We start from the raw sequence: 22157 nt of genomic DNA, 5'->3' as shown, positions 1-22157 counted from the left end.
AACCCGATACGGATGTGGAAGGAGAGAAGTTGATCCGGTCCGGCGGCTGACATCAGCGGTTTCAACGTCCAGCTTTGTCTCGTCTCCAAGTTGCACCAGACCAAACACCCATACCAACTCTCCCGGGGCAGCTCATTATCTCTCTCAGGGTGTCCACCAGCTGTGTCGGCTGCCTCTCATTGCTACCTGGGATGCTCTAGCCTCCATTCGTTTGTGTCGAGACTAGAGTTTTCCCTAGCCGAGCGTGCTGTGAATCATGGCAACTTTCTTCCAGAGCGTGTAGGTGTCCCCCCTCTTCCCCCCCCACCAGTCAGGCGTCAGGGTTCCTGCATTGCGGCCTTGTTGCCGCCCGCAGTTCTGGTTCTTTGTCGCTCTTTCACATCGCTTTTCTATGAACACCCTTCCTTCCACTCCTCATTCTGCAAACTCTATTGCGATACTGCATCTGAAACCTATTTCAAGCAGCATCTACTGACTCGACCACTGTGCGACAACAGCCGCCAGGGGTTTGGTCGGGGGTCCAACAAAAACAACAACAATAACAACAATAACAACAATAACAATAACAACAATAACACCAATAACACCAATAACAATAATAACCCTCCGAGGTTGAATAACGGTGCTCAGAATCCTCCGTCAGCAGGGTATTCATCTCATTCGGCTGCTCTCATGAGTTCTCCCTCGATATCCTCTACCTTCAGCGTCGACAGCGTTACGAACGACAATGATTCAACGAAGTACTTCTTTCAGGAGAAGTATGCCATGCTTAACGTCAAAGGCAACTTTTTGACCCTTTGCGCTTGCCCAAAAAACGTCGAGCTTGGCGAATGGTTGGCCCATCAAAGTATGTACAGTGTTTTGGGATCATAATTGTTGTTGTTGTTGCCAACTTTGGAACACCAGCTAATTGAAATGAATTAATTCTAGTCGTGGAGCAAAACCGTCTTCTCCATGGCATGCTCCAGGTCATTCAAGAAATAAATGGGCTAACCGGCCTCCCTATATGCAATGAAAACTCCTGCCCAACCATGTCTGCTGGCCGGTACGCTGAAATTTAGCCTTCCCCCCCAATCCGCTCCTGTCCTGATGCTGACATGACCCCGTTTCTTATGTTAGCCTGACCTACACCTGGCTGGTTGATGGCAGGGCTGCTAGGATATCTGCGCCCAAATTCATAAACAGAGTTGAAAAATGGATCGTCAGCAAGATCCATGATCCAGTCATGTTCCCTACAGAGAGCACTCCCGTAGGAACGACGCCAATTGTATCAAGTGATCCAAGCAACACAACTTCTATCTCACCTGCAAACCCATCTACCCAAGATTGGATTGGAAAGAGTAGTGGATTCCCCCAGACCTTTTACAAGGATTGCCAGGGAATCATGAAGCAAATGTTCCGTTGCTATGCGCATTTGTATCACGGCCATTGGGAGAACCCTTTCTTCCATATCAACAAGCACGAGGTTCTTAACATGTGTTTCGTGCATTTTGTGACGGTTGCAAAGTATTATAAACTCGTGGCGGACAAGGAGATGGAACCCATGCAGCCCTTGATTGACATTTACATCAAGCAGGAGAAGATCCCTCCAGAAGCCCTCGCTGGTCACTGGGCTCAACAATCCTCGTTGTCGATGCCTGCTCTTACTGCACCTTCCAATTAGACGCTTTGGCACAAGTTACGAGGTGGGGATGGAAATACAAATCATGATGTCTAGGGCGTTAATACACGGTGTCATCTTTTGTCGCTTAGGGGAACGGAGGCCAAAACGCATATCTCTTTTCATTATTCCAATTGTCGATATTTTATGCTATTGAAGGCATCGACCTCTATTTTTTACGTTTCTTTTGAATTCATTTTCTTCTTCGGGAACGGGCATGCTGCATGTAGTTTTTCTTCTCTCTGTTTACTCCCCATTTTTCTATTCCCCTCCGCCGTCCTTACTCTGGTTTTGAAACGTCCAAGTTTCTTTCTGCATGTCTCGAGTCGTAGCCAGCCATTCCTTGTTTTCTTTTTCCTTCGTGCTTTTCCTCTTTCAGCTAGCTAGCCGGCAATCAAAAACATACAACTGTCTTAAAGCCAAGAAAAAGCAATATATCGGAAATTGAATGACTTAGTGACTACCGTCCTGATCGAAACGCAGCTCTGCTAAAACTACAACGGTCGTTTGTGTCTCCACATGTTCATAAAGCCAAGTTTTCAGCAAGTTGTGAGCACGACAGGCTTCCGCTTCGTTCAACGATCCTCATGGGAAACTAAAATATGTGGGCCGGTCATTTGCTGACGCGGATAGACCCTACTACCAGGCGAAGCTTCCGGACACATTGAAAGATAGAGCAATTCCTTTGCCTAAGTAGGAGAGACATCCGGAACCCAAGCCTAACCTCCTCAACCCAAGCTCCAACCTGGCACCCCTGGTGCACCCTTCCTGCACAGGGTTGGGACTGGAGCCATGTTTGAGCATTCTCGTAAGGCCAAGCACCCCCCTAGCTGGATGCAATGCTGTTCCATCTGCTGCTTAGTTGACAACAGGTTTGTCAATGGTGACTTATCGGAAATTTGGGGTGAATAATAGAATATCAAACCTTATCATGCATCTTCTCCATGTTGCACACAGCTGTTCCTCAGAATAGGGGGAATGTCCGGGGATGTGCAAGACAGTCAAAATTGACAAGAATAGCAAATACAAGAGGACTAAACAGCTTATAGATATATTCCCCCCTCACCTCCCTCACCTCCCTGCACCTGGCCCCTATCAGCCGTCCGGCCCACGCTAGCAGCAGGTGGAGCGCTGTTTTCTGAACCAGGGGCCTGAGCAGGTGTTCCCGCCATCGTTCCAGCATCTCCATTTACATCAGTGGTATGGGGATTCATCCTCACTCCTGTTCCTGTAAAACCAGTACCAGTAGCCCCAACACCAAAACCCGCATCATCCCTTCCGGTCCTCGTACGCACATCCTCATCATCCACATCCATGACCATATCCATATCCATTTCCTCACTCCATCTCTGGCCCCGCTCCTCCACCTCGACCTTCAAAAGATCAATCCTCTCCTGCATGCGCACAATAACGACCTCATTCTCCCGGATGGCATCCTCGCAGTCCTGATCGTGGTTGTCTGGTGAGCTCTCCGCGATGTACCTGGCCAACTCGTCGTTGGAGCGCTGGAGGTGGGCGATGGAGTTGCGGAGCTCGGAAACTTTGGCGTAGAGGGAAGAGAGGGGGAGGGATTTTAAGGCTTCGGCGAAGGCTTGCGGAGTTATTGGGGTGGACGAGGAGGACATTATATATATTGTGTTTTTTTTTTTTTGTTTTGTTTTGTTTGTGATGGTGGTTGTAGCGGAGCAAGCAGTGAGGCGGGGTGGGTTCTAGCAAGGCTGTCGAGGGGTTATTCAGGCTTGACTGTTGGTACGGCAAAGATAGCGAAACAAGTGATATAAATCAATTAGCACTGTAATTGCTCAATGGATCCCAGTATCCCAAATGGCGATGCAGCTGGATTTTCCAGGTCGGAAGGGAGAGAAGTTGTTGACATTGAAGATTGAAGATTGAAGGGAAAAGGCAGGATGACGTAATATGTCCTTGACGCCTTTAGCAGGGCTTTTCGCTATTTACGCGCTTTGTCTGTAGCTCCGCCTTGGGCTCCAAGAAGATAGAAACCAGCCTGGTCCCTTAAAATAAGTTAGCTGTGCGAAAAGGATATGTCAAGCGCGATGTAACTACTACAATATCCAGTATTGATGGGCCTCTCCAAGATCCAATGGGCGCTAGTTGCGGCTGATCTGTGGAATAAGCGCCGGCGGAACTTCAGATCCGCGCCAAATTTCTCCCGCCAAAAATTCTCCGAACGACATACAAATCAACGTGCGATATTGCAGACCCTATCTGCAGCCATATGAGATCACCCTTGAGCCGTGGGAGATGAACAATGTTTTCTCGGTAGCATGGCGAATACCGTGCATGGGCATTCGCCCCTCGCCCTCTCCCCATGCACCTCCTCTCACCTTGCTCCAGATACTATACCCTCTGGGCCACAGATATACAGTCCGCCCCATGAGTAGCTTGCGGAATACGGCCATTAACCACCAGAATATATTAAAACCCGTTAGATTCACGGGGGTATTACAATCATGCCTCTCCCGAATCTCTTCTCCGTCCCGAACGTTCTCATCTTCCCTTCCCTCCTCCGCCAGAGCCCCGCGAACTTCTCCTCGCTTGAATAAACGCGAAGAAGGCGTCCGTTTCAGAGCCCGCGATCTCTCTGCTCACGAGATCTCCCAGATATTTGGTCCAGAGCTGCATATTTCAGTACCGATGGGCAATAGGATTCTTCGAATCCTCCAAGAACGTCGTATCACAGGTACCATCGATGTTGATCTCCCAGCCGATATTAGTAAGGTTGTCGCAGAGAGTACGATATTGACGGGACTAGAGTGGCTGCGAAAAAGGTACCCCATGGATGAGGATGCTGCGATTCTGAAACGGATTGAAAGAGAAGAGATTGCGGAGGAACAGAAGCTCATCAAACGTGGTCAGGAACTTGGCTTTTACAAGCCGCAGAGCGGGAAATTCGACAAGCCCATTGAGAAGGAAGGCGACGTTTACGGAAAGAGTTTTCTTCAGGAACAGCGGGAGGCGAACGAGCGGAGGAATAGGTTGGAAGATGAAAAATGGAGACGAGATTGGATGGAAGGCGAGGCGAAGGATCGGGAAATACTAAGGCAGAGCATGCAGAAAAACATGGAGTTGCAGAAGTTCGAGGAAGCGGCGGTTATGGAAGGTATAGTTATATCCTCGGTCTTATACTATTACTCAATTACATACATGACAAGCAAATTTGCTTAGTTTTGTCTAACTGTGACCTCCCTCTAGCCAAACCTCGTGCGGATCCGAATGTTCGTCCTGCTTTGGCGTGGGTGCAACAGCATCATGTTCGAGCTACAGCAAATGATTGGGATACCTCAAAACTGTCCATGGTATGTCCCAAAAAAACGAACACGAAGCTAAAAGAGGAGAAGAAAAATATCGGGAGAACTAATGACAAACAGGCCCGCAGAATCCTCCCTTCTCTCTGTATTACGCTCCTAACAATAGGCCTCTGCTATGTCCTCGCTGAAAATTACGAGCCAGCGCCCCGCCACGAGCGCTTGATGCCCAATACACCCCCCGCCGCAGCAACCGTGATTGGCCTCATTAGCACCAATGTTCTCATCTACGCCATGTGGCGAGCCGTCCCTCCCGCCTGGCGAATGCTGAATCGGTATTTCATTAGCGTGCCCTTGTATCCTTACTCAATAAGCATCATCGGCAGCATATTCAGCCACCAGCAAATCCGACATCTAGGTGCCAACATGTTGATTTTGTGGTTTATCGGGACGAGACGTAAGTGACTTTTATTTTTTTATATATATATATATCCTATTATTACTCTCACCTGTCTTTTTATAGAGCCATATATCTTTCCATCTCCCAACCTGAAATTCTCAAGTAGACAGAAGCTGTATCTAACAACTGAAAATTTAAACCATCAGTCCACGAAGAACTCGGCCGCGCTGACTTCCTCTCCCTCTACTTCTCCTCCGGCGCCATCGCCTCACTAACCTCCCTAGCCGCCCACGTCCTCCAAAATAAACTAACCGTAACCTCCCTCGGTGCCTCAGGCGCCATCGCCGGGCTCGTCGCAGCCTGGTGCATGATACATGCAAAGTTCGTTTTTCCTATCTTCCATTCCATTACCCAATAAATACATACATATATATTAAGAATGACCGACTAACATAAACTCCCCCTCCGCTTTTTTTTTAAAAATAAAACAGCGACAAACTCACCATCGCCCTCCTCCCGCAATCCTGGCAAGAGACATTCTCCGCCAACGGCTCGACATTTCTGGCAGTTATTGTGCTTGTGGAGATCGCGTCGTTGGTGATATTGCCGTTTCGGATTCGGATGCCCGTGATGGATCACTGGAGCCATATGGGTGGGTATGCGGCTGGCGCGGTGGCAGGGTGGTTGTGGAAAGGGAGGAGAGAAGAGAGAAGGAAAAGGAGGAAGGAAAAGGAGGGTGATGGGCTATGGGGATGGTTTGGTGGTGGGAGGTAGTTTTATTAGCGGTGGTGGTGATTGAGGACATCTAGTCGCATATTTATTTTGGACTGGCGGGAGTGTCTGTAATATTATTATTCTATTGTATCTTCTGTTTCTTTGTGTATGAGTACTTAAAGAATTGCCCGCCCCTTATTGGCATCCGGATTCTCAGCCACATGTAATTATATATATATATATATATTTTGTGAAGGTAATAAATAAATGACTTTCTTGTGATTCATATAGGATAGACAGATGAGCGAAGGTGAAGCAAATCACAAAAGAAAACATTAATTGAACAAAAAACCCAAAGCTTTTTTCCGCCGTCGAATCCAGGGGGATCCCGTTACATTGCCTTTTCCCTTCCGCATTATACATATATATATACCTCTTTGTCATATCCATTTGCCAAACCTAACTGAAAAAACTGGGCTGGGTAACCGCCAAAGGCACGACAAAAAATGACCAGGATAAAAAAAGGAATAAATATCAATGGGCGCAAACTTCCCAAGGTATGCGCGTACATTGGGGCAAATATTGCAAGTATTGCAAAGTTAAGAGCGAAGAAGCAACGCTGGCGAACGGCGGAAGAAAAGTCACATACAGTAGATGCAAACTATGGCAGATGAAAAACAAAATGACACAAGGGCCAATGCAGTGAGCAAGAAATAAGATATAAATATAAAATCCTTCCCAGATAGTTTGATCAATCCACCCATTCGTTTCCAGATATGCAATGGACGGGTGGTGGGTATTGTGAGCAAGAATTAAGAAAGATGCAATAAACCAGGCAAGATAAGTTTCCCCCAGAGAAGACGAGAGATTAGGGCCATAGATGTCCATCCGAGATATTAAACAATAGGGAATTAAAAAGACAATAGATATATCCCTTGGTGGATAGTTTGAATACACCTGTCAACCGAAGCACACAGCAATATATAAAACCAAATAGTAAAGTACCTTCCTTACCTACCAAAACCGACCGGATCCTGCCTTTCCCCCCCCCCTTTTCCCTTATTCATGTTGTTACATATACCGACATATTAAACCTTGAGATATTTCCATTTGCATCTCCTATCGACTAATGGCTACCTTGCCCAGGAGCAGTAGCGGACCGAGGCAGCGGAGGCACCGGATCAGTTCCGTCAGCAGAAATCACACCAGCGCCCTTGGTAGGAGCTGCAGACACATAACTGTGGGACGAATGTAGATGACGCTGCATTCGACGGAAGCGGCTAGAGCGGGTCGTCTCCTGGCTTACCCGGTCGTTCGGAGGGATTGATAACGGGGGCACTGTTTTGCAATTGCGATGACCGTCAGCCGCACGAAGCTAAATCCAAACGAATGGCAAAGAGAAAGGAAGAAATTAGGGGCAGCGGAGAGAGACAAGAAAACAATGCTGCACAATAAACATAGCAAGACAAAAAGGAAAAAAAAAAAAAACCCTTACCGCTAAACCCATACCCCTCCGTCGTCCCATTGCGATCGGCCGCATCAATCTCAACCCGTATGGCAACATCTAACCCACCAATCATGCCACTGACGTTACTAACCCCATCCGCCGCCCGATGCGTAGTCCCTGCGTTCTCCTCACCAGCATGCAAGGGATCATGCCCGTCCTTCGGCATCACCACTGTCGCCGTCTCAGCTACATCTGCAGAGCCATTTACCGCCCCATCCAGTGACACCTCGGTGATACACGCAAAGTTCCGCGACGGCATCGTCACTTTATTGAATGCAGCGCCTTTCTCTTTGCCACCGGGTTGTTTATCGAAAAGCTTCATGAGCGTTTCATCCGTGTCATGGTCGAGGTGGTGGATCTTGTTGCGGTGCGCAAGCAGGTTTGCAACGGCTTTCGGCGGGGGTTTGTTGGTGATGGCACTGCTGATGACGTTAGGCATGTAACGGAAGTCGCGGTCGGCAGGGATATTGAGCTCTGGCCTCGAGTAGAAGCGACCCATGGCGGCGAGATGCACGTCGCCGCCGAGAATGGTGACGCGGACGGAGTGCTTTCGCGATAAGTGTTGCAGGCTCTGGATTAGCTCGCGACGCTCGCGCTTGTGTTGGCGTGCGGTGTAGTGATCGTCCAGGTCGTCGAGGAGGTCTACTTGGCCGTCAAATTTGTTGAAGAAGCTGCCGCCGACGCCGAACCGTTTGTTGAGCAAGCGGATTGGCGCGATTAGCGGGGACCTTATGAGGTTTTCTAGCCAGGCGAGGCGGGGGTATGCGATTGGGACGCCCAGGAGAAGGATCAAATGCTTGATGTCGCCGTTGGATGCCGCAATCTCCTGGTCTAGTCGGGAGAATATCATGTCATAGGTTTCCTGATAGTTCACTTGATGGCGCGTACGCTCTGTGCGGGCATCGACCCCGACAAAAGCCATGCGCCGTCCAAGGCGCATATATAAATTTCTACTACGCTCTTCCAAGTAAGGTCCAGGGGATTTGCCAGTGATGAAGCTCGGGTCTTCCACGATTTCTTTATACACATAAGCGTGCTCCAGCTGCCTGGGATCAGGGCCCGAGGTTCCGTTGACTGCGGACATAGTTTCGGGAGAATCGGTAGTAAATGTAGACACGGGTGGAGCCACATGGTGCTGGAAAAGTAAGTAATACTTAAAAGCAACGCCTCCAATACCACGGAACACAGCGCATTTCATGAAATGATCTGTGTATGAGCCGAATCCATCGATGATGTCATGATCATCCCAGATATTGATTTGAGGAATTTGTGAGTTTGCGGTTGCGAACGACTCCATCCCATACCATTTGATGTAGTTTTCGTAGTAATAACTGTCGCATTCGTTCCTCATCTTTTCGGGGAACGGATGCGTCCTTCTCTTATGTGGATTCGAAATATCGGTCCACTCCTTTAGTGGACCATCGACCCGTACACTATCGTTATAGATTTGATCGCCACCTCCGATCATGACGTGGAATGGCCGCTCCTCGTGCAGGCGAAGCACCTCATTCCATAAAAGGGGACCTTGCCAGTAATCAAGATCCGTACCAATGGAGAAACCATTGCATGAATGGAACATAATGCGCATCGAGTCGTTTGCGCCTGGGACAACGAAACTCCAGCGGCCGGCAGACTCCTTGTGATTGAAATAGTGGAATCGGGGAAAGGAATATTCCCAGCGCATCTGCTGGGCTTGTAAGGGCACCATAACCGAGAATCGCCAGAAAGCCTTGTTGGGGTCCGCGAACAGTTTGACCCCCTCCACGGTTGTTACTTGGCTGTCACTTTGCGACACATTGCCGTTGACTAGAGTGGAGCGCTCTGAGCCATTACTAGAAAGAGCGGACGTTGGGCGCAACTCCATGACAGGCTGTTTCTGCCCTGGCTTTGTGACAAGCAGCACGCTGCCCTGCCAGGTTGGGAACTCTTGGTTCGCATCCCGGAAGCCCTTGTAATTCAGGAGCGGGCCACAGAGGACCTCGAGATGATCGCTGAGACTGACGATGCCTGGGCCGTTCCCATAGCCTTTTGAGGTGTCGAGTACATGTTCGTAGCCTTCGGGGACGGCCGGGCATGTTTGATCGAGAATATACTCGGGGGATGTGGAAGCTGGAGGAAGATGGATTCCAAGTCAACTCAATGCTGGGAGCTCAGGTATCGCAAGCAACAGTGCACGGATCAGATAGGGGATCAGAAGATGACTGCGATGAGACAATCACTTACTACTCTCCATCGGCTGGCCATCGGGTCTCTGGGTCACGGCTGGCGGAAGTGGATTCTCCATGCTACCACGAATAGCTGGTTGGCGAATATTCGCGGCGCGGCGACGTTATGGCAATTATTCAAGCTTCCCAGGGGCGAAATGTTAGGTTCAAGTTATTGATAGTAGTTAGAGGAAGTATTAGATAAAGGAAAGGACCGTGAGCCGAAACAGCTGCGAGTAAAGATATTGCGGTAGTAATAGTGGATATTTCTCTTTTAATAATGACCAAAAGTATCTGAAGCAGACGGAGGAGATAAAACGGCTGCAGCAACTAGATCTCTCCAAAAGGCTTGGAGGCGATCGCCATGGCTCCAGCTCAGCCGAGGAAGGTTGGCAACTTGGTTATTTAGGGCGAAGGCGGCGTGGGAGCTGCGAGCCGAGTCCTGCTGCTCGTAGGCCCTGTTTCTTCTAGCCTAAAGGAGAAGCTTTCGGCTTTGTATGATCTGGCTGCGGGGAGCTGGGGCTTTCCTGCGAACCCAGTGTCGGCGGCATCGGCGGCGATGGATGAAGCAATTAGGGCACGAACCTTGGAATGGCAACTGAATTACCGCATCGGGGGTCCACATGTACCTGTACTTGTATGTACATGTACATGTACATGTTGTACTTACTGGACCTGCACGGCCTTGCCACCCTTTCTTTGGATTTACACGTTTGGTGAGGCTGCGACCTGCGTAGGTTCGAGCGGTGGTAGATCACAGTGAGTAACTAGCGGTCAATACAGCGATGCCATATTCGTGGATCCGGCGTGTCTCTGGGATTCTCACTTCCATGTTATCCCACAGTTGGCCCCATGCATCGATCATAATTCAGAAGCACCACATGACGGGTCACCGATAAAATTCGGACGAAAGCATAGAGGGGGAATTCGGCAGACCCGAGGTGGTACATGTACTGTATATACAACTGGAATGTGACCTGATATTACGGGCGGATGAGTGATTGATCTAAATATGAGTTTCAACACAAAAACATGGCCTGCGTTGCAGCCAATCTAGCTGCCCTCCAATTTTGGGCGGCTTTGCCCTAGCACCGTATAAAATGTCGTTGATCCCACCTCTCTTCCTTTGTGCTTCCTTTCAAACCTTCTCGTCTTCCTTCTCCCTTGCCCTATCAACTTTCCACATTTTAATTCCAGCGCCGCCCCCCTCCTCTCCCCCGAAGTCAGGTTGCTTGTGAATACTTCCACAGAGCCACTCCTCTTGGTCGTTGCAACCGTCGTTCTCGATAGGTGCCCCTGCCTCTTTTCAATCCTAACAAGCACCGCTACCGGATCGATTCCATTCTCTATAAGGAGACTCCAGCTAGAATTGGGCATTTGGGTAGCCTGGAATGGCTTTCCCCTAAGCAAAGGACCTATGTACATGTACATACACACCTCCCTACCACGTAAGTCGTTGAGGGAACGGGTGCTCCATCAACTCCCGAGCCGTCTTTCGCTCATCGGGCAGCTATGTGAGCATTTGCTTAATAAAAGACAAAAAGGCCTCCCTCTCCCCCGTTCCTAACGATGGAACTGTATCTCCCCGCTTTCTTGTCGGTATCAGGTCATCGTAGAGGAATTTGCCTACCCCACACAATATGCGTCATCAGCGTGAAAACTTCAGCATGCATCTTATTCCTCCCTTACCTTCGTCAAAAAAATGGGCCACCAAAATAGTCCCTATTACTCTTGTATATCTTGCCCCCTCTCGTCTGTGATGGCTGGAGATCACTCAATCTGGGCCCTGTTGCAGAGTGTGTGAGCAACTATATTAACACATGTGTGACGGAGACCGCAACGAATGTTTTATATGTAGGTATACTCTTACCATAACTCCCAAATTCCATATATCCGCACTAAAGTTCCAACCGCAACCAAGAACAACTTCTGGAGCACAATAATAGCCGGACTGTATTGGACGGGTACCAAGTTGAACAGCATCATCATGACTACCGTTGCCAAGTTGAGTCGCAGGTGCTGAAATTGGTAATTTGAGGATACATATTGCCTAGTCCTCTCAAATCAAAAGATTCAAAGTTGTTGTGATATTTTGAATCAGCTTTGCATTGCATCAACTGAGCCGCCTGCTCTTTGACAAATCTCAGGATGATATCCTCACTTTCAAAAGTTATGAGTACATTGAGTTTCAAGTCTGAGAACTTCCATATTAGTTCATATTCCAATATTCAGTAAGCCAAGTCAGTATGTTTCAGCTACTTGTCAGTCAGTGTGGACAACTCTGCATTCAGAGTGTAAATCAACCCATTGCACATTGCCCCGACTGCTCCACGCAGCTGGATAACTGCTGGCTAAGATGTGAATGAGAATTATGTGGTCTATACTCCGTAAAGATGCCGACATTGCTGAGATGCTCTCCACAATTTTGCAGGGGCTGTTTTGCACATTTCTAGAGGCTCTCTCGGCGTGGGTTAAAATGCTCCATCTCCGCTACAGCATGGATATATTGCCAATGCATCTCTGAATGTTCTTGGAGCAGTTGCTTTAATCATATTTTTCAGACCCTTATCAAGTGATTGGAGTTGGCGAGATCAAAAATGAAATTCCAAAGTGAATGAGGGAAGCATCAAGTTCGTTGACGGGATTTAAGTCAAGCTGGAAAATTTTTCTATCGAATATCCGTGATAATAATAATGCGGGGAGCGAATTTAAGGTCATGATATTGAGAAACATGTCTCATACGAATTCATCCGCGCTGTACCGCATCTCCCCCCCCTCCTTTCCTTTTTTTTTTCCAATTCGTCTCTCCCAACAAAGGACGCACTACCTATGGATATGACAAAAAGCAATATATCGAGTAAATTCTTTGCCTCAGTGATTTGGTCTTCCGCAGATTCCCGAATATGTATCGTCAACTTGAACAACGCGCATACCATCCCTCTCACCCGTCCGCATCAACCCACACCAAAATGCCCTTCTTATCGCCCATCATCCCCTCTGTGGGCAACACCCTCAACGTCTTGTTAAAGTACGAATCCACCACTACCAACTGCGGCTGTATCCACTTGCCCCTCACATTGGCTAGTAAGTTATACCTCACCGTATGTCTGCTGAGCGGCACCAGTTGCAACGTCGTGGCCTTGGGTCCATGAAACGCAAACTGGTCGCTGGCTTCCATTGTTATGTTGAAGGTGAGAAAGTGCATTGAGGGGTTTTCGAGAGTGTAGTCGAGGTGCAGGAAGCCGGGAAGAGTTGCGGACGGCGTTGCGTGGGCGAGGACGCGGGGCTCAACGAGGGGGACGAGGAAGCGGGGGATCGGAAGTGTTGATATCGTTGATTGGGATGAAGATGATGATTGTTGGTCATTGTTGTCGTCGTCGTCGGGGCGGCGCCATCGTATATCCAGTGCAAGATTTAAGGTCGATGGCTGCCGGTTATTAAGCGCAAGGCGTTGGATTTCCATGGTGAATTCAGATTCTCGCAACCCTTCAGGCCCAATCGTAGGGGCTTCAGGGCTTTTAAGAGTTTCTGTGCCGATTCTGCAAACATTACCAGCCGTGATCCCTAGCAGCGACACGTTGACTTCTTCGATGGTAAGTGGTTCTAAAGCGAATGACACTATTTTCGAGTTTAAGCACCATAATTGCTGAAGGCCATTGTGCTTCTGCTCCTGTTCTTCATTATCTTCCGATGGTGAATCGTCGTAGTGGAAGAAATCTGGCCACGGTGCTGGATGAATTCGTGGTAAGAATTCATAATTGGCCTCGAACGGTCTAATAAAGGATAGGTCTAAGGAAACAGTTTTGAATATTTTCGTCTCAACATCGGAAACTAGGTGATAGAAGGCGGATATTTCAACCTCATAATCTAGTGGCAATGTCGTGTTTGTGAACAGGATGGAAAGAGTGCGGCTGGCTCCACGAGCCAATGTCCCAACTGTACGTCTTTTTGAGAGGGTCGAAGAGCCACCACCCTCAATAGGGGTATTAAGAGAACTAGGGCTTGCATCCTCGGCTGCTATTGAGTCACTAGCCGTCTCATTAATCCATGAAAAAGTTGCCGAGGTTTCAGTGTATCCAAACAACTTGATCTCAACGTCAACCTCAGCCGCGTCGTCTTCGTCGTTATCGATCTGAACATCAAGCATAACCTTCTCATCCGTGTAATAGTGATTCCGTGACCTCGGCGTCGAGATGCGGACTTTCGGGGGTTTCGGCAAGATCCGTGATACTGAAGTATCTCTGTCCTTTCCTGTCCTCCGGGAAATGGGCCCTTGCTTCCCCATTCTCCACCAGACCGACTCATCTCGATTCTGTTCACTAATAACGCAGGACAGATCGAAATTTTCTTGTTCGATTCGTAATGTAATTGACGCCACTTGTGCTTCACCTGGTTCTCGTGGCACCAACACAAGGTTGAACGCCCGTGTCTGCTTCGGGCCAAATGAGAGGTTGGTAACCCCGACCATCAGAGGCAACCCAGCAGCTGGCGATTGCACGGTTGAAGCCTCCAAGTTTACAGAATCTTGCAACGAAACAGGTACGATCTCACAACCGCTGGAAGAGCTGGAAGATTCATTTTCACTTGCTAGAAGCTTAATAGGACGAATATTACCTTCAAAGGCAACTCTTACCTCCGTCAAGCGAATTGGCGAAGATCCAGCATGAGCACATGACCTGATAACAAGCTGGGACTGTAGGGGCTCTCCCACATTGCCTTCCGATTTGGCGAAGACAAAGGATGCCGCAACTACCAGTAGAAGAATGAACAAAATAATTAGCTTGTTACCTTGAATTCCAACAGCGCTAGGATTTAAATGGTAACGTACGACAGGAAACCGAGTCTTCTCCTTTAAGAATCACAACTGGTTTCGGTTTCACGGCCGGCAGATTATCAATACATTTATGGATATCGTAACACCATCCTTGCCGCATCGTAAATACTACGACCAGCAAGCAAATTAGCAAATATGTAACCGATCCACAATGGTAGTAGAAAGGACAGTAATAGGGAGGACAATCTTACTATGGTTCATTAACTCCCAGTCTACCCGCAAAACAGTCTCTCTATCTTCGGCTTGTACGGCACATTCTCGTAGTGTCCAAGCAAAATCTTCCATCAGCCCCCACCAGCCCTCCCTCCGCCATGATAGCTGCAGCCATAAAGGCTGTATGAGAGCCAATCCATCTTTCCATTGTCCAATTCTCATATGCTCCTTCGCCATTTTTAGCCTTAGCTGTTCTACAATGCGATTTTGCTGCCTTTTGGAGAACTCCTCTGTTGACGATTCGAGGAAACCAAGAATCAATTTAGAATGGGCGAGCCCTGGGTGGTCAGATATGGGATATTCATTATAAGGTTCAGGAGCGAGATAGTTATCGTAAACAGTGGCCCTACTCAGTGATGACGAGCCGGTAGGTTGCGTGGGAGCGACTCGGTCCTCATCTGGAATATTCTCCGCAAGCTGTCTCCTGCGCTCGGTATGTTGGGCAGCACAACGGTACCAGTAGCCCTCATGATGGAGATATTCCCACGGCTGTATCCTCCCGCCAGCCGGAATTCCTTTCTCGGGCATAGCGTATATTGTTTTGTGGAGGTCAGGAACCGACCCCAGAAGATCAGGGACCATTAGAGATGATATTTCCGCCTGATGCATAATCTGGGCCATCACCAGAGACCATCTGGCTTGCCATGCCTCCCATCCATAATTGTTCGTCCCTTTACCACGACGATCTACAATATCTTTGACACGACTTTTGTGTGTACTCCATATGTGGACTGCAGATGAAGTCTGCTCAGTCCATAATAAACAACGAATGATTCGAATTGAAAGAATATCCGCAAGCATTCGCGCATCGTTAAACCTAGGGCTCCACCCTGCAATCATTTCGAAGACTTCTTCACCAAACAGCCCTTCGTAGGCAGCCTCGTAACTACGGCACGCAGCGTCCATCTCTTGACGAAATTCAGCAAAAACGCCAAGTTTAAAGTCGTATCGAACATTCCAGCCCTGGAGCGGCAAAGTCTGTGAAGTCCCGCTGGTAGGTGGTGCAGTGGGGGGAGGGATGGTGCCTCGATTTTTCTTTCGTCTGGCATGCTTCGAGAGATCCCTATAGTACTCAACGCTTGGGCCTCGCAAATTGGCGAAGAGAGCTTTGATAAATTCGCTGATATCTAACTGTGATGGCTCGGGTTGGACAACGAAAATACTTTTCGTATCAAGGTTTGTCGCCATCCTGATACCGGCGATCCGATCATTTGCATCTTCTGGTAATGGCCCATCGTCACAAAGCAAAGCAACAATGAACCGTGTCTTGTACCCGGATGCCGCCCATTTCTTCCGTAAACTGTTAATTTCTATCTTCAATTGGTTATCACCAAGGGAGGCCATGTTCGTATCAGTCGTGAATGGGAAGAAATTGATGAAGGCTGAGGGGATCAATGCCTGGTGTTTCGTCACCCATTGTGGGGTCATGATCCCGTCCGGAAATGTTGGGGAACTGGGTGTCAGGGGAGATATCGGTGAGTGAAGCACGATGGGAGAAGCAGCGGTATTGCTAGGTGCACCCGAAACATTGCTAGATAGGGGCGACCTGGGCAGAACGGGACCTTTACGGGGAGGCAGAGTATAAGTCTATAACAATAGTCAGTACGCCCATAAGATATTCATGGTCATGCAAAGCAAACTGGAGGCATCAAGTCCACGAGAATTAAGTGTCGCACACGTTTGCCCATTCGGATAGGATGGACAGCATATGAATCGCCCGAGGAGCGCTGACCTACCCGCCCAACCCTCTTAATCTTATACCCAACATCCCCGGCCCTAGCATTCCAAGGCCTGTGCGTTGCATCCTGGCTGAGGAGAGCATTCAGTACTCTCTCCGCCGTCGAATCGGTCAGGAGAGGGAAATCGGAAAATATCTCGACGCCGCCTTCCCGTAGGTGAGGATACTCAACGCCATCATCTGGTGTGATCCCGTCCTGAGAATTAGCTTCAGGATCAGATCCGAGGCCAGAGAGCAGAATGAGCGGGAGGTTGTGGTCCACGTAGTCAGGCGGGTAAGCGTCCATTGCTCTGGACGAGCTGCGGGAGCGGTTTATGGCGGAGGATGGGCGATGGCCAACGAATGCATTTCCAGTATTTCCGATGTCACCACTTAAAATGGATAGGCCATTGCCCAGTGAAGCTTGTCGGAGAAGTGGGCTAAGCTCCTGCGGCGTAATCCGTAGCAGTGGACACCGTGAGTGAGGATTGAGCAGTATCGGGCTGATAAAACTTGTGACGTTGAGTTGGGCAAGGTTTTGAGGCTCTCTTAAACCCACGGCCGGAGCCCTTCTTCCACGGCAGAAACTGGCATGGCATATTTTAGTATTCTAGAGTTTATGAGCATTTCTATCTACTAATTTACGATACGATCAAATATTCACATTGGCGATGGATTTCATTACTCCGTGCATACAGAATACTCCATAGTCAAGTTATATCGTCATTGTCGTGCGTATTTTGAACTCTATCACCAGAGAGTCCATTCCACATCCAAGGTCACGGATTTAAGGCTCCTGAGAATGCAAAGGATAATACAGAAAAAAGTTCATAAAGCGGATATAAAGTCTACGCGACTTGCCTCTGTTGTCCCCGGACTTTGCAAGACCACTCCGTGTCAAAATCAGATTCCACGTATTCCTCAAGAGTAACTTGGGGTGGTTTGGAAGGTGTGCCCTTAGTGGGAAGTCCGGGCCTTCGCGTGGTCCGTAACGATATAGTTAACTGACTACGCAATAATGAATATGTAAAACATAAGCCTGGCATATGGAGGTATGGAGGTATGGAGGGACTAGTAGTTAATAGATTTTTGGAGTCAGCAAGTTTCGAGATGAAGTACAAAGTCAATAATCCGGATAGGAATATCCAAGTTTCACCCCGCCGGAAACCACCAAAGGAAACCGCTGCAGATTTTTTTTATGGTCGAATGGAATAGCGGGAGAAGCCAATTGTCGGTTTCAAGGGGCCCGATTTTTTTTTGAGTGGCCGGATGATTTTGTCCGGATCTGAAACTCTCGATGTGACAAGCCGCAACATCTCGCGAGACGGGCGCTGAGGTGTCAGCTGGATAGAGCGTAAGTAAAAGTCCAATGGCATGGGCTGTACAAGGCTTGCAGACCTCATCGACGTCGTAGAAGTTAACGGGGTTCATAACTCCCTGCGCGGAACCGTGGCAGGAGTAAATAAATAAAAGAGTTCAAAACTAAAAAGCCCCAAAGAGCCCAAGGATCGATGTCACAGCCATCCAAGGGTCCATGGCCCAAGATCTCAACACGATTAACGGTGCATTGGTGCATACACACCAACCGAATGCGGCAAACAAATGTATCACACGCAGGTTTCTCCATGCACTGCGATAGCACTTAAGGCCTGCCACTGCAGGATCTTGCAGAACGCGCCGTCTAACCCTGGCAGCGATGGTGGGGAAGAGTGCAGCTGCAAACTAGCCGACCAAGGTTTTGCTAGATGTGCGGCATGCCCTTTACTCTTTAGCTGTATCAAAGAGCGCCGTTGATCTGTCCCGGGAAGTGTGTGGGAAAACCGTGTGGCAATTGGGAGGAGGTAAATAACTATTGAGCGTCTGTGGGGGCCAAAGGGGAAGCCCATCGCCATACAGAGGATAGCATCCTGATATCCAAGCCTAGCTGGCGGCGTAGGTTTGCCCGTCTCTCCTCCTATCAACTCGTCGCATTGCCCTCGTCCTCTGCTTGTCCCTTTCGCCTCAATCTCGTCCTTGTCCAAACATCAGATTCCGGCGCACTGCACAGTGGTTGCTTTTTCCAAGACCTACGACCCTCAAATTCCCCCGCTGCCAGTCATCTTGCGCATCGCTGGTCTGCGGCTACAGTCCCAACGCTAGGGTTGTATCTTCCTGAACTCAGCCCTGGCACAGATTTGCTTTTTTGGTCAAGTCTGAAACTCCCTGGATATCGATTCGACGGTGGAGTCCCAGAGACATCTCCCGATGAGCAGGTTCATTTGACTGACCTGGCCGGCCAGAAAAGGAAGACGGCGGGAAACACGAGGAAGCGCAGGAAAAAGAAAAGAAAAAGGAGCTAATAAATCAGCGCGGGATCCGCATTTCACTTTAGCCTTTGGATTTTTTTAGAGCCTCTGTCACTTTTCTAATTTCTCCTTATCGTCGTGAAATCATATTCCGTACAGACCAACAGACCATCCTGCTGCACAGCACGAACTCCCACGATCCATTGCGACGACCTTCTACGAACGGTGGAAATATCGATTGTCCTTAATTGCCTACGTTTGTGGTTCTTCGGCCACCTCTATTATCTATCTTAGTGCCCACTGCGGGCGGGTCCAGGGCAAAAGGGGGGAAAACCCATCAAATCCGAACTAGGCATGCTAGCGTCTGTTGAAGAAAGTGATCGCATCCCAAACTCGCTCGAGTTCTGCGATTCGTGACTGCGATTCACAGACACACACGTTCTGTAACCTGCTGTTGTTCGCAGCCTTTATGCACATCCTGCAGCCATGCAGGATGCAATGGGTTCTCCGCATCGATCTGAACCCCAACCAGACCTTGCCCACCGCCGGAAAAGCATGCCCGTCCGGGCTGCCAACGCCACAGCCCACAGGCACATTCCACCTGCCTCTCCCGAGGTCATCTCGTCCCTGATCTCGTCCCTCTCCGCTATTTCCACTCCTGCCCGGTCTCACTTCGATAATTTCCCCGAAATTGGCTCGCGCACCGCTCCTTCGTCGCCTGGCTTCCGGCAGACGGAGTTCTCTCGCGATGGCTGGGATGCAAACCTGACTACGAGCCCAGGGTTTGGAATGGATTATGGTGCCTACAGGACTGTAGTCGATGAGGAGGAAAAGTCCTTTTTACATCCAGACGATGCTGCGATCTCCCCTGTGGTGCGAATGGCAAAAGCTCCTGCATCCCCTCGTTCACCGCGATCCCCCTGCTCCCCACGCAGCGCTCCTGGCGATTCCTCCCCGCTGCGGACAGGCTCTAGAGCCTCAATGGCTTCCTCGATTGCCGGTCCGGATGATGGACTGGGTTTTGGCGTGCCCAGCTTGGAACCTGGCCCTCGAATGTCTACCGCAAGCATCGCATCTTCGAGCAGTGGCGGTCGCAAAAGTTTGAAGCACCAACTCAGTCTCCTGCAGAGGTGTTCGAGGGAATTTGCCAAGGATAAAGATAGTGATCGATTTCAAAAGGGAGGAGATGGAAAGTTAAACAATTCTCGTAGCCGGCTGAGCTTGCGCTCGACGCCCTCAATGGCTGATTTGGCGGAAGAAGTGAGTTTGAATAACGGCGTTTTCCAGCTACTCGAAAAGCAATTAAATGAAGATAATCGTCGCGAGTCTGCTCCGAGTCTTGGTACACAAAGGTCCATCCCTGACACAGGCAATGGCAGCCCTGGTGGGATTGGAAGCGGAAGAGTCATTCCCACTCGTGAATCCTCCTTGCGTCACAGCTACAATGGGAGTTCTAATAAAAAACGGCGCTCAGCTCGCCACAGCGTGTATTCGAATCGAGATTTTACTATCGATCGTGATATTGCTGAGGTAAATGCGGAAGACGATCAAGTTTCGAAACGAATACAAGAACTCAAAGAGCAGCAGAAGAGGATCAAAGACGAATTGCAGACAGACGGAACACCGGATGCCAATTCGCAATCCCGGACACCGCAGCCGAGCCCTAAACAGCCGGCAGCCCAGCACACGGCCGTCACGAAAGAAACAATTTTAGTCCGACAATCTGTTCACACCGTATCCGACCAGCCGCTGAATGAAGTCGATGAAATGCAAGCAGAGCAACACGAAAGCGCGCCCTCGCCTGCCATTCTAACCCGCAAATCACAGACAACAAAAAAGCGCAATAGCGGACCACTCTCGTTGAAAACTACGAATATCCAACCCGCATCAAGTAAACAGTCCTTCGAAAAGCCCGATCGTATTGACCCAAGGCGAAAGTCAACGCAGAACAATCATCCTTCAGAATCAAATCACCGACGGACAAGGTCAGGCGCAATATCACCTGGTCCTCGGCTATCCTTAGGACAGGAAGAACGACCGTCCAGTTCGGATTCTATCGATGATGCAGTTCACGACTATCTATCCTCCCCGAGACTTACGCAGAAGGTCAGACATCCACATACGGGACGAATAATTGCGTTCTCAGAAGTTGGTGATCCGAAAGGTTATGTGGTATTCTGCTGTGTGGGCATGGGCTTAACGAGATATTTAACTGCCTTTTACGATGAGCTTGCTCGGACGCTCAAATTACGATTGATCACGCCAGATCGACCCGGTGTTGGGGAGAGTGAGCCCTGTGTTGATGGCTCAGGGACGCCTCTTAGTTGGCCAGGTATGATTCTATGCACTTCCCACGTTTTACACACTCTAGTTTTCGGAGGATGTTGATGCTAATTCACCGATAGATGACGTCGCCATTATTTGCAATTTCCTTAAAATCACAAAATTCTCCATGATGGCCCATTCCGCTGGGGCGATATATGCCCTCGCAACCGCATTGCGAATGCCGCAACATATCCGAGGCCGAATACATCTACTTGCACCATGGATACCGCCATCTCAAATGACCAGCATGGGTTCGCACAAAGAACCACTTCCAGCCGGCGCTGTTCCATATTCCCAGAGAATCCTCCGTGCTTTACCCACCCCTTTCCTCAAAGTCGCCAATTCCAGTTTCATGACAACAACCAGTGCCAGCATTACCAGCAGCCTCCCCAAGAATTCAAGACGGACCAAACGACGCAGCACAACTATAACCGGCACCGGTGATGCCGGGTTCAACAACTTTATCTCGCAGCAACGCCAGAATTCCTTATCCCTGCCTCGAGACCCAACCAAAAGGGATTCCCAAGAAATCGTCTCCCGCGTGACCGCAAACCCATCCGATCCGAAAGCGGAGTCCGCCATCATCGCCGCAGCCGCAGCCATCGACAAGGAGCGCCAGTCAGATTACGACAACCGCCTCACCCACGCTATCTGGGAACTAGCCACGACCAATGCCAACCCAGCCGTCGATCTGCTTGTCTGCCTCGAACGGCGCCAAACCATAGGATTCCGCTATGTCGATATCAACCGCGCTGTAGTCATCCACCACGGCACGAGGGACACGCGGGTTCCTGTTGATAATGTTCGATGGCTGGGTAAGACGATGCGGCGGTGTGAATTGCGGGTTCTCGAAGGGGAGGGCCATGGGCTTATGGCCTCAGCGCTTGTGATGGGGAATGTGTTGATGGAAGTTGCGAAGGAGTGGGAGGATTGGACAACTGTTGTCCAAGGGAGGAGGGAGGGGGGCCGAAGGGCGACAGTTACCGCTAACAAACACTGATTTCTTTTGTTTGGTTGGCTGTTACACACTCA

The 22157-nt window shown here is 49.3% G+C and overlaps 6 protein-coding genes across 6 annotated transcripts; 3 read left to right on the top strand and 3 right to left on the bottom strand.

Annotated features, from left to right (window-relative positions):
- Positions 1-256: 256 nt before the first annotated feature.
- On the top strand, positions 257-1722 carry HCBG_05361 (mps1 binding protein; the record flags this gene model as incomplete). Its single annotated transcript, XM_045432410.1, has 4 exons — positions 257-279; positions 498-847; positions 931-1045; positions 1150-1722. The coding sequence occupies 4 exons, from the start codon at positions 257-259 to the stop codon at positions 1661-1663; spliced, it is 1002 nt and encodes a 333-aa protein (XP_045286526.1).
- A 981-nt stretch (positions 1723-2703) lies between these two features.
- HCBG_05360 (uncharacterized protein) lies at positions 2704-3285 on the bottom strand (the record flags this gene model as incomplete). The annotated part of the gene is made up of 1 exon (XM_045432409.1): positions 2704-3285. One exon carries the CDS (start codon positions 3283-3285, stop codon positions 2704-2706), a length of 582 nt encoding a protein of 193 aa, XP_045286525.1.
- Positions 3286-3928: 643 nt separating this feature from the next.
- Positions 3929-6321, top strand: HCBG_05359 (rhomboid protease PCP1; the record flags this gene model as incomplete). The annotated part of the gene is made up of 5 exons (XM_045432408.1): positions 3929-4781; positions 4874-4977; positions 5050-5383; positions 5533-5707; positions 5818-6321. 5 exons carry the CDS (start codon positions 4055-4057, stop codon positions 6098-6100), a joined length of 1623 nt encoding a protein of 540 aa, XP_045286524.1.
- Positions 6322-6488: 167 nt separating this feature from the next.
- On the bottom strand, positions 6489-9831 carry HCBG_05358 (uncharacterized protein; the record flags this gene model as incomplete). The annotated part of the gene is made up of 3 exons (XM_045432407.1): positions 6489-7378; positions 7536-9656; positions 9771-9831. 3 exons carry the CDS (start codon positions 9829-9831, stop codon positions 7167-7169), a joined length of 2394 nt encoding a protein of 797 aa, XP_045286523.1.
- Positions 9832-12562: 2731 nt separating this feature from the next.
- On the bottom strand, positions 12563-17946 carry HCBG_05357 (uncharacterized protein; the record flags this gene model as incomplete). The annotated part of the gene is made up of 5 exons (XM_045432406.1): positions 12563-14500; positions 14777-16385; positions 16535-17102; positions 17525-17586; positions 17914-17946. 5 exons carry the CDS (start codon positions 17944-17946, stop codon positions 12693-12695), a joined length of 4080 nt encoding a protein of 1359 aa, XP_045286522.1.
- Positions 17947-19286: 1340 nt separating this feature from the next.
- HCBG_05356 (hydrolase) lies at positions 19287-22125 on the top strand (the record flags this gene model as incomplete). The annotated part of the gene is made up of 2 exons (XM_045432405.1): positions 19287-21132; positions 21206-22125. The coding sequence occupies 2 exons, from the start codon at positions 19287-19289 to the stop codon at positions 22123-22125; spliced, it is 2766 nt and encodes a 921-aa protein (XP_045286521.1).
- Positions 22126-22157: the final 32 nt, after the last annotated feature.

Source organism: Histoplasma capsulatum (genome assembly GCF_000150115.1).
Source record: "Histoplasma capsulatum G186AR genomic scaffold supercont2.7, whole genome shotgun sequence".
Lineage (NCBI taxonomy): Eukaryota > Fungi > Ascomycota > Eurotiomycetes > Onygenales > Ajellomycetaceae > Histoplasma > Histoplasma capsulatum.
The sequence above is the reverse complement of the archived record's forward strand: the minus strand, read 5'-3'. Positions and strand labels throughout refer to the sequence as shown.